Source organism: Meles meles, chromosome 8, assembly GCF_922984935.1.
Source record: "Meles meles chromosome 8, mMelMel3.1 paternal haplotype, whole genome shotgun sequence".
Taxonomy (NCBI): domain Eukaryota; kingdom Metazoa; phylum Chordata; class Mammalia; order Carnivora; family Mustelidae; genus Meles; species Meles meles.
In genome coordinates this window covers 12,745,585-12,758,220 of record NC_060073.1, presented here as the reverse complement: position 1 = coordinate 12,758,220, position 12,636 = coordinate 12,745,585, and the positions used below count along the sequence as shown (strand labels likewise).

Sequence of the window (12,636 nt, the reverse complement as noted above, 5' to 3'; positions counted from 1 at the left end):
TTAATTTGTGGCCAAGTGAACAGTAGCCTATAGTATCCCTGTCCAGTTTTCAGAGTTTTTGTTTCAAAGAGCTTTAAAAAATGAAAATTAACTGTAGCAAAAAACATGTGTTAGGAACAGAATTCATGAAAATCCAAACTTTGGAGAAATTAATGTAAACCTGGCATTTGTTTATAAGAGTTTCACTGTTGTCACCTGCTCAGGGACCTCTTTCAGTTCCCCCTAAAACTTTAAAGAACTTCAGCTGTTCCTTTGCTACTGATGGCCCTTTTCAGGGCACCTTTGACATCCTTGTTCCTAAGGGTGTAAATCAGCGGGTTGAGAAGGGGGGTGATGAAGGTGTAGACCAGGGCAAACTGGCGGTCCTCGTCCACGGAGGAGCTAGACTGGGGACGTAAGTAGACCAAGGCACAGAAGCCGTACTGCAGCAGGACCACGGTGAGGTGCGAGGAGCAGGTGGAGAAGGCCCGGCGGCGGCCCTTGGCGGAGCGGATGCGCAGGATGGCGGAGGCGATGAACACGTAGGAGACACAGATAAGCAGGAAAGGGACGGTCAGCACCAGGATGCCCACCACATAGAGGACGGCTTGGTGCACGCGGATGTCAGCGCAGGCCAGACGCAGGACCGGGGGCACGTCGCAGAGGAAGTGGTTGATTTCCCGGCGGTGTCCGCAGAAGGGCAGCGTGAAGATTAAGGCTGTGAGCTGCAGGGAGAGGAGGAGGGCCAGGCCCACCGCGCACGCCACCATCTGGGCGCACAGCCTCTGGGTCATGATGAGGGTGTAGTGCAGTGGGTGGCAGATGGCCACATAGCGATCGTATGCCATGATCGCCAAGAGAAAACAATCAGCGCCACCGAGGGTGAGAAAAAGGAACATTTGTGCCCCACAGCCAGCCAGTGGAATGGGCTTCCGGGTCCCCCAAATGTTGGAAAGCATCAGAGGCACCACCACCGACGTGTAGCAGATTTCTAGGAAAGACAGGTTGCACAAGAAGAAGTACATCGGGGTGCGGAGTGAGCTGTGTGTGCACACCACCCAGATGATGGCTGCGTTGCCGCAGAGGATCAGCAAGTAGAGGAGGAGGAAGAGGAAGAAGAGGAGGACCTGGAATTCAGGGACGGTGGTGAACACGCGGAACACGAACTCAGTGGGGCCGGACTGGTTGAGGACGGGGCTCCTAGCAAACATTGTCACCTGCAAAGGACGAGCAGAAAGTGCTGAACCTATCCTTTGCCCAGATGCTTTATTGCTCGACTAAAATAAAGGATGGGAAGTTTTATTTAGTGCAAAAATAATAACTCAGTTACTCAAACAATCTTTGTCAAAAAATTAAAATAAAAATTAAGTGTTGAGTATTTGGTGATGTAGAAGTCATGAGAAGTAAAACAGTAAAACACTGTTATGTCTAAATAATTATTTCAAATATTGTTTTATAAAGGATTGAAGTTTCAGATCTAATTCCCCCCCCCCCCCAACAGGGGATGGATTTCTTTCTTTCTTTCTTTTTTTTTTTTTTTAACATTCAGATCACTACATTTGTATCTGTGGGGTAAATACACAATAGTGCAATTGCTGGGTCAAAGGGTATCTCTACTTTCGACTTTTTTTTTTGCATTTTAATTTATTTATTTATTCAAATTTATTTATTTTTTCAGCGTAACAGTATTCATTGTTTTTGCACAACACCCAGTGCTCCATGCAAAACGTGCCCTCCCTATTACCCACCACCTGTTCCCCCAACATCCCACCCCTGACCCTTCAAAACCCTCAGGTTGTTTTTCAGAGTCCATAGTCTCTTATGGTTTGCCTCCCCTTCCAATTTTTTTTTTATAAACATATAATGTATTTTAATCCCCAGGGGTACAGGTCTGTGAATTGCCAGGTTTACACACTTCACAGCACTCACGATAGCACTTACCCTCCCCAATGTCCATAACCCCCTCCCCCTCTCCCAACCACACCTCCCCCCAGCAACCCCCAGTTTGTTTTGTGAGATTAAGAGTCATTTATGGTTTGTCTCCCTCCCAATCCCATCTTGTTTCATTTATTCTTCTCCTATCCCCCTAACCCCCCATGTTGCTTCTCCATGTCCTCATATCAGGGAGATCATATGATAGTTGTCTTTCTCCGATTGACTTATTTCACTAAGCATGATACCCTCTAGTTCCATCCACGTCGTCGCAAATGGCAAGATTTCATTTCTTTGACAGACAGAGATCGCAAGTAGGCAGAGAGGCAAGCAGGGAGAAGAAGAAACAGTCTCCCCGCTGAGCAGAGAGCCTGATTCGGGGCTGGATCCCAGGACCCTGGGATCATGACCTGAGCCTAAGGCAGAGGCTTTAACCCACTGAGCCACCCAGGTGCCTCTCAGATCTAATTCTTAAGGAGTTCATTATGAAAAATAAGTTTTAATAGTAATCCAGATCTAAAAACCTCTTGACTGATATAAAAATATAAGAAATGGGTAAGAGAAAGGAGTGAGAGAAGTAAAACTGTGCCAATATTCTCAAACCATATAAAGAGTGACTCATTATAAATTACATTATTACTTAGATGTGGATGATTAGAGAAAAGTTTATTCTTTAACAATTTAATATTAGTCACCTTAATAACAATCACAAAAGAATGTATTTTTCCATGTAGATGTAATTTAAACATATATATCTTTCCCCAAAATTACAGAGAAAAATGAGAGAAGGAAGTTATCATTCAAAAGAAAAAGAAGGGGGCACCTTGGTGGCTCAGAGGGTTAAGCCTCTGCCTTGGGCTCAAGTCATGTTCTTAGGGTCCTGGGATTGAGCGCCCAGTCAAGCTCTCTGCTCAGCAGGGAGCCTGCTTCCCCCTCTCTCTCTGCCTGCTTCTCTGCCTACTTGTGATCTCTCTCTCTGTCAAATAAATAAATAAATAAAATCTTACAGGAAAAAAAAAGGAAGAAGAAGAACAAAATGGATGCAAAATTCCATAGAACAAAAATCTTTTAAAAAATATGGTCAGAATGGGGCGCCTGGGTGGCTCAGTGGGTTAAGCCGCTGCCTTTGGCTCAGGTCATGATCTCAGGGTCCTGGGATCGAGTCCCGCATCGGGCTCTCTGCTCAGCAGCGAGCCTGCTTCCCTCTCTCTCTGCCTGCCTCTCTGTCTACTTGTGATCTCTCTCTCTGACAAATATATAAAAAAAATAGGTCAAAAAAATATGGTCAGAATTATCATATGATCTCTTTGATATGAGGACTTTGAGAGGCATGGTGGGAGGGGGCATGGTGGGTAGGGAGAGAAAAAATGAAATAAGATGGGACCGAGGAGGGAGACAAATCATAAGAGACTCTTAATCTCAATCTCAGGAAACAAACTGAGGGTTGCTTGGGGAGGGGTGGCAGGGCAGGATAGGGTGGCCGGGTTATGGACTTTGGGGAGGGTATGTGCTACGGTGAGTGCTGTGAATTGTGTAAGACTGATGATTCACAGACCTGTACCCCTGAAACAAATAATACATTATATGTTAATTAAAAAAAAGAAATGTGGTCAGAAGTAGAATGATACATTTTCAATTAGGACAATAAATACAGATGAGCATATATACTATTTTAAAGCATAAAGATGTTCAGATTGAATTAGGAAGCAAAATATTTTTAAAAGAGGAGAGGCAAAAATACAGGGTCATATAAAAACTGCCACTCTTTATCTGAAAAATTTTGGAAAATTCTGAAATAGGAAATAAACCATAATCCCAACCAAAAGTGATGGCAGGCATCTGATTGTCTCTATAAAAACCCCAAGGCAGCCAACTGAGAAGTAGTTAGAACTCATAAGAAAATGTATTAAGATGGCCAATAGTTAACTGACTTGTACTTAAAAACTTTGATCTCCTTTCCCCCTATAAAATATCATGTAGGGTGTTCACAGCACACTGAATTAATTCTAGGCAAGTAGTCTTCATTTCTATACACCTGAGCATTTACACTCTCTCCAGTGGAGGTTTTTTGCTTATCAAGTCCCTTGTTTTTGTTTCCAACCGTGAATAAGCCAAAAACACTTATTATTGTTCAAGTTAATAGAACAGTGTATGGAATGTTGAACTATGAATGCAAAAAAGAATTTTTCAATGCATGAAATCATATGGTATTTGTCTTTCTCTGACTGACTTATTTTGCTTAGCATAATACCCTCTAATTCTATCCACATTATTGCAATTGGCAATATTTAATCCTTTTTTTTTTTTGTTTGTTTGAGCAGGGATCCTGATATGGGGCTCCATCTCAGGATCCTGAGATCATGACCAGAGCTAAAGACAACCACTTAACTGGATAAGCCACCCAGACACCCCAAGATTTTATTCTTTTTGAAGACTAAGTAGTATTCCATTGTACGTGTGTATGTACACACACCATATCTTTTATAGCCATTTATCAAGGCAAATCAGTTGTACTGTTTTGGAAATATTTGAGAAAAGTGAGTTGCAAATGAGTAATTACTGATGAATTAGAGAAAATGGGCAGAACTACTGCATAAGTTAGAAGGTAATATTAAAAATGATCTGTTTGTAAGTATTCATAAAACATTTATTATTTGGCAATAATTATGAGAAATTAAAAAAATGAGGGTTGCCTGGGTGGCTCAGTAGGTTATGCATCTGCCTTTAGCTCAGGTCATGATCCCAGATGCTGGGATCAAGTCCCACATCCAGCTCCCTGCTTAGCAGGGAGTCTGCGTCTCCCTCTCACCTTGCTCCTCCTCCTGCTGCTTCTCTCTCAAACAAATAAATAAAATCTTAAAAAAAAAAAAGATCTGCGTCCTTAATCATGAAAGGGAGACTTGATGTTTAACAGAATTTGGAGAAAAGCCTTCTAAATGAGGTTTCCCATATAATCTTTCTAGAATATCAGAGCTATAAAGTGCTCATCCTCCCAGGTAGAAAGATAAATACATGCAGGCAAACATGTACATTTACAAATAAATGGATTAATGGATACATGGATGCAGTTAAGCACATTTGGGTAAAACTAAATATTCTTTTTGTGATCCACAATGGAGATAAATATTAAAAGGATTTTAGAATCCTGATAGGAAGTACATATAAATTTAACTTTTCAGGGGTGCCTTGGTGGCTCAGTTGGTTAAGCATCTGTCTGCCTTCAGCTCAGGTCATGATTCCAGGGTCCTGGGTCCTGGGATAGAGCCCCATATCAGGCTTTCTGCTCAGCAGGGAGTCTGCTTCTCCTTCTCCCTCTGCCTGCTGCTTCCCCTACTTGTGCTCTCTCTCTCTGTCAAATAAATACAATAAAATATTTTAAAAATTTTAACTTTTAAAAACTTACTTCTCTGGTGTTTCAAGAAAGCTTCTTTAGGTGTCTTGGAAGCATGTACAAACATAAGAATAATAATGGCCTGTGCCATAATATGAAGGCACTCTTCTAAATTCTCTGCATGTATTAATTCAGATGCACCTCATAACAACACCATGAAGCAGGTAATATGTTATACATATTTTACATATAAAGAACCGTGGTCCCAGGAGCTTAAATAGTCTGAGATTAAATAGCTAGTCTATGGTTGGAGTTATGATGTAAGCCCAAGCATTTTGGATCTAGAAAAGAAAGATCTAAGTTTGGGTCCTGGTTTCACCACTTCCTAGTTCTCACTTTCTTCCCTGCCTTTCCCTTCCTTCCTCCCTTCCTCTTTCTTTCTGCCTCCCCCCTTCCCCATCTTCTCTCTCTTTTTCTCATTCTTGTCTCTTAAAGTACAAAACACGTTCCTCGCTCAAGGGCTGTGCCAAAAGAGGCTGAATATGGTCTTCAGTCTAGTTTTCCTACCCTTGCTCTAATATATTATACACAACAGGCAGTTTGGAAGATCAGTTAGGAAAAGATCAATTAGGAAAAAAAATAGCCATTAGTTTTTACAAAGTAAAGTCTTTGAAGATGTTTCCTTACCTCTTTGCAATTCACTGCATTCCCTCAGCCATCAGAGAACATTTATAAGGGCAAAAGTTTTGCTTCTGTCTATAGATGATTAAGGCAGCTCTTCCAGAATATTGCCTGACCCTCTGTATTCTGTTCTTAAAGGATAAAATGAAATAAGGATACATAGGCTCCAGGTGTGCATGATTCCCTAGAAATGAAAGTGACTAGTAGGTGATGTCTTCATAGTATCTTGATGTGCATGGGAAAGAGTGTGCTGGTGTTCAGGAAGAGTCAGCTTTTAGAAAGCCATTCTTGGGATAAGACGAGATGAAGAGGAACTCTGGAAGGTAGGGATATTTTGGAATTATTCTAAGCCAGAGTCTTGCACGGAAGGACCAGGATCCTTTTCTGCATTCTTCTCTTTACTCACTGGCCATTCTTGCCTGATTGAGCCAGATGATTTAGTGCCCTACAGGATGTCTTAAGATAATGGGTCCCCAAGAGAAGGAATTTCCCCAGTGGCCTTTCTTAAACCAAAAAACTAAAAAATACTGGGAGGAAATTTCCTGGGTTGATCAACTGTGACAAAGTTAATGAGCAAGTTTTCACACAATAATCACAGACCACTGTTATCTGGGGGCCAGATACAGAGGGTTGTATCCTCATTCCTACTTATACCCAACCCATAGGAACCTATGGATAGGTTCTGACAAATTCAATCTATGGGAAATGTTCATGCCAGCTCAGGGGTCCCAGAAGGCGTAGACTGCATTACAACTACCCTCCCCTGGGCAATTGGGAATGTGACTTTAGGCTGATGTTTGTCACTCAAATGCTAAGTTACCTCAGGCAAATTTTAAAGATTTTTATATTTGAATTTCCTCTCTATGTTATCAATGGTTGGCATAGATGATATTCATGGTCCCCTCTCTCCTCAAAACTCTACAATTTCTACTTCTCTCTCAAGTAATAGAGAACATATGGAAGAACTCTGTCCCACCTGTCACTTGTAAATTTCTCATTTTCAGCCTCAATCATATCCTACTTCTCTCTGCTGAACCCTGCCCCATTCCCACTAATTTCTGTGATGATAAATAATTTAGGTATCATATTTACAATGGGATATCATGTTTGCACTTATGTTTATAATTTCACGCCCCAAGCAAGTGGGTGGTTTGACTTAACTATTGTGTATTTGAATATCTTTGCCATGAGCAAGCATGTTATTTTGGCATTCACCCAACTAAGTCACCAGAGCACTTTCAGCCTGTCACAGCCAGGTTATAAGTCTAGTCATACCTTTGAGCAAAAGTATGTATTAACATGGTATAAAATTGCTATGTAGTTAGAGTAATGGAAGAAGATTTCTCTCATTACTTTCTTCTTAGATGTTAAATGGACAATGATTGATGAAATTTCACTCAATCCATAAGGAAAAATATTGACTATTGAGTTGCAGTTTACCTTCAATGGGTTCCAAAGGCTCTAAACCCTGAATCCGTAAGGTTTAATACCAATCAAGAAGTTCAGAAGTGTTTCCCTGTATAATGATGCTGACACTCACACTCATGGTAGAATTTGGAGTTGGAATAAATGATTCTTGATGGATTCATCAAAAACTGTATGGAAGGGGTTTCACACCATGCAAAGAAGTAACTCTTCATGTCAGGATGTGACAGAAATACTCCCTCATGCCCACCTATGTTCAGCATCTTCTCTGCCCTGCCCTCCCTCTTCTTTTCATCCTTCACCCACATTCTCAGCAAATTCCTCCCCTGGGGAAGCCATCAATAAAATTCACACCTGTTATCCCAATGCACATCTTGCTGTCTCTCACTAGAACATTAGAAATGGCTATTTTAATGAAGTTCTCACAGAGTTGACAGCATGAAATATATCATATCTTCATTGGTTGGGTTAAACAAAGTCAGACAGAGAACTTTGTCTTTGCTATGGTTTCCCATATGGTCCTTTGTGCCAGGAAGATTGTCCTCAGGTGGAGGTGGTATAAAAACCCAGGTCTGGGTCAGGAAGTTCAAGAACCTGCAGGAGAGGAGTATTAAGTTGAGGTGGTTATGAAGTGGGAGAGAGACAGAGAGATTGAGGGTCTAGTTCTGTTTCTATTACTTTTGCTAAAGGTATAATAAAAATAATTTTATAATGCATTCCTTGACAGTATGCCAAGCACTGTGCTAAGTCCATAAAATGTATTATCTCATTAAATCTTGCCCCAACTCTATGAAGTAGGTACTATTATTAAACACATTTTTAGACAGGGTAACTGAGGCACTGTTAATATAGTTTGAATCCAAATTATTTCATATCAAAGGATTTTGATTTAACTCTTGCATCAGTACTCTTTCTTTCCTTCCTTCTCCCTTCCTTTTTCCTTCCTTCCTTCCTGACTTCCCAACTTCCTTTCTCTCTTTTTCTTTCTTTCCGACTACCAGCACAAAAGACTCCTTCAAAATGGAGAATTCACAAAACAATTTTCTTATGGTTGTAAGGTGGTTAGTACCCTTTTTTCTGGATGTTTTTCTTTCTAACGAGATTTCCTGAGAAGAAGAAAAAAACACTCTTGTCCTTGCAGTCTGTTGCAAGGAGTAACAACTCAAATCATGAGGTCTTCATGAGGAATAAAGACTTTTACCGTCATCTAGATTGAGAGTATTTGGCACTATTACAGTAAGAGTCTTCAATGGATGCCCGTTCTCATCCCCTCTGATTTTCTTTCTGGCTATCAGACTACAGAGTAGAAGATTGGGTCATTATTTTTTTCTTTTCTTTTAAAAAAGATTTATTTATCTATTTGAGAGGTAGAGAGAGAGAGAACACAAGTGTGAGGAGGGGTAGAGAGGAGGAAAAAAGAGAATCTCAAGCAGACTCCCCACTGAGGATGGAGCCCAATGCAGGGCTCAATCCTAAGACCTTGAGATCATGACCTGAGCCAAAATCAAGAATCAGCCACTAAACTGACTGAGCCACCCAGGTGCACCTGGTCTTTTTTTTTTTTTTCTATTCCATATTCACTAGTAGAAGTTTTCTTATAAGGATTAGTCACCCTATTATTTACTGTTTCCATATGTTATACTCAAACTGATTACTTTTAATTTCTTGAATTTTATGATCATCTGAAATGCCTCAAAATGTTTCAGGATGACAGGTGGGCTTTATCTTAACATGTAAGCACTGGGTTTAGTTAAGGAGAAGAAATATGGTTTGTACATTCATAGGATGAGAGAAGAAAGACCATTGTGGGGTGATCTGAGAGAGCCCTCTATTTGGGCACATAAAATGAGCAAATCTTGAGTCCTGTAATTAGCCATTAGGGACCTAGCTCTTGGTGTTGACCCATTTACTCAATCTCAGTTCATTCACTCATTCATTTATTCACTCATGTAGTCATCCAGTCGCACATCCCCTCACTCACTAGTTTAATTTTTCACTGAATAAGCATTTAATGGTTCCTATTAAAAATCAAGCCTGGTAGAGATGAGAGTGCAGAAGTATGAACTAATACCGGTCCTCAGGGTGTACAAATCCCATCAGATGCCAGGTCCAAGGGTCATCTTTTAACTTGTAGAAAATTCCCTCCTGGCCTGATTGAACCTGAGTGGCCAAGGATATCACTTCATTCTTCTGCGGCTCAACTAAAAAGATTTCCCCTCACCGTTGATCTGGAATTCAGTGTCTTGTTAAAATCAAGTCACAGTTACTAGTTTGGGAGAGGGCTTGAGCTAATTCAGCTGTTCCTAATGCTTCTGTTTTAGTTCACTCAGGCTTCTGTAACAAAGTATCATAGATTGGGTGGTTTATAAACAACATAAATGTACTTCTTTTCACAGTTCTGGAGGCTGGGAAGTCCAAGGTCAATGCACTGACAGGTTTCATGTCTGGTGAAAGTCTGTTTCCTGGTTCAAAGATGGCTGTCCTTTTTGCTTCTTCATTACATAGTGAAAGGGACAAAGGACTTCTCTGGGATCTCTTTTTAAATAGCAATAATCACCTTGACCAGACACCTAAACTGCCTTCTCTGAAAGACTCATCTCCTACTACCATCACATGGGACGTGAAGATTCAGTATATGAAAGTTGGAGTCTGTAGGAACTCCCATTCCCCAAGGTAATCTGACAGAAACTTTTAGTTGTATGAATTTATTAAAAAATTTTTTATTAAAAGTTACAGAAGCATTTTTGAGAGGTGATGAATTGCTACATTATTCCATTGCTGTCCACCACAGGGTGTTAGATGTGGTTAAATCATTATCTAAACCTGCCCGCTGAATGTTCTACACAGACCCTGTGACTCATACGTCACACCAGCCCATCAGGACTTCGAAGGTCAGGGAATGGAGGTTTCTGGAGACACATTCACCTTTTACCATCTTTCCTATTTCTTTCCAGTGAAGCTATGAGACATTGGAAATCTGATGAAGGTATGCACATCCGATGTTCAGGTTCTCAGTCATCCGCTTTCCTAAAAGTAGATGTTCACTGGAGCATGCAGGATTCCCAGCTAAGCTGCTTTATCTAAATGAGTATGTAGCATAAAACTTCTGGAAAAGAGGAATGACAGACCTCCCCAGATAGCAAGGGTTTCATTTGTAACATTAGCAATGTATGGTCAGAATACATGGTCTCTGGTCTCCTTTACATACCTCTGATGACCTCAAAGACCAACATTGTTTAATGTGCTCCTGCTTAGAGCTGTGATGAGCATGGGGATTTAGGGTCTTCAGAATGTCAATATTGAAGGAGATTTAAACAGTTTCAGGGAGATGTTGATCAATATTATTGTGACTTTTCATGTCACTTTGTGTCCCATTGCTTTAGTTACAAAGATAATTGTGTTGTACTGAGGAGACTAGTGGCCCTTGATAAAAGAGAAATATTTTTAAAAAATTTTTTATCTTATTTTTATTTTTTTTAGAGAGAGAGAGAGAGAGAGTTCGGAGGGAGGGGCAGAGGGAGAAGGAGAGAGAGAATCCTAAGCAGACTCCCCTCTGAGCATGGAGCCTGACATGGGGCTCAATTCCATGACCCTGAGATCATGACCCAACTGGAAATCATGAGTTAGATGCTCAACCAAAAGGGAAAGAAAAAAATTCTCTTCAGAGAATAATATCCTTTATGCTCACTACATTGTATTGTGGGGTTAAACAGTTGTTAGCTGAACTAAACTGGAAAGGGTTTGCTTTGGAGTCCCACAGACTTAGGTTCAAAATTCTCACTCTGCCACCCTCTGCCTCTGTCTGAACCTCTATTTCCTCCTTTCTATATGGCTGATCCCCTCAGAGGTAGTGTGGTATCTGAATGAGTTCACACATGCAGATAATGAGCAGACACTAGACGCTGAATAATTATCTCTTTCTTTGGTCTCAATCCCCTCTTTGTGCCAGGCTTTGAGGAAATGACTGCATTTGACAATATCCTGGTGTTCAGGTCTTATCCTCAGATCCATCCAATCCTACACTCTGGAGGTGGATTAAGGCAGCAGTATTTTATAAAAATCTCCTCTAGATTATTGTCATGTGCAGCCAAGGTTGAGAACCCCTGTTCGAGATTAGTGTTTCTAGGGTGAGTCTTGTGGTTTACAAACCTTTCAGAGTCACCAGGAGGACTTTTTAGTGCACAAAATAGTTGTGCTATACTCCTAGAGTTTCTGAAGCTGTTGGTCTGGGGTGGGGATTTCTATAATTGGCTCTTATAAATAATTCCAGGTGAAGCTGATGTTTCTGGTCTTGCAACAGTGCTTTTGAACTGCTGCTCTAGGGAAACAGTTCTCAAAGTGTGACCTGCTCACCAAACTCATCTGAAATACAGGAGAAACTTGTTAAGAATCCAGACAGTCCTCCCTATCCATAGTCCCTTACATGAACTTTATGAGAACTCAGTTAAGGGACAGGTATGGATATATTTTAATGCTCTGAACTGTTTTTCTCTCTGAAGTGCAGGGACTAAATAGATTAAGCTCAAATAGTATCCCTTATTATCAATGTTCACCACTGGCATTTCTGCTAAGTTCAGGATCCAGGTATATGTGGATAGTGGGGGATAAGTCCACAGATTTCTAGGCCCCACCAGAAATATACTGAATTAGATTATCTGGATAGTTCCTATAATTCTACCTTTCAATGTCTCTCAAGGTAATTTTTAAGAGCATGAAAATCTGAGAAACATGCCTTTGTATCATGTACAAAAATCATAGAGTTATTTTAAAAACTAGTAATTAAAAATGTAATTCTGAAAACATACACTTAAGAGATTCATCTGCAAAGGTCTTTAGACCAAGGTAGTCTAAGATTTTATAGTATCCAGTACTATAATCTTCATTTTAAGATAGAAGCAACATACTATTTCTGGAAAAAGATATCCAAAATTTTTCCTACCCTGTCATATTCCCAAAGCATGAACAGAACCAGTCTCATTTGGAAGGGAACTTCTTAGAGAAATGAAAGACAAGAAAGAATTAAAATTCACAAAAATATTCTTAGATATTAGAAGTCCAATAGAAATATCACATGGTTTGCATGTTATTTTTTTTAAAGATTTTTTAAAATTTATTTGAGAGAATGAGAGAGAGCATGAAAGAAGAGAAGGTCAGAGGGAGAAGCAGACTACCCATGGAGATGGGAGCCTAATGCGGGCCTCGATCCTAGGACTCCGGTATAATGACCTGAGCTGAAGGCAGTCGCTTAACCAACTGAGCCACCCAGGCACCCTGCATATTATTTTTAA

General features: G+C 40.4%; 1 protein-coding gene across 1 annotated transcript; it reads right to left on the bottom strand.

Annotated features, from left to right (window-relative positions):
• Window positions 1-230: 230 nt before the first annotated feature.
• LOC123948571 (olfactory receptor 10Q1-like) lies at window positions 231-1,190 on the bottom strand. The gene has a single exon (XM_046015780.1). The coding sequence runs from the start codon at window positions 1,188-1,190 to the stop codon at window positions 231-233; it is 960 nt and encodes a 319-aa protein (XP_045871736.1).
• Between the last annotated feature and the right edge of the window lie 11,446 nt (window positions 1,191-12,636).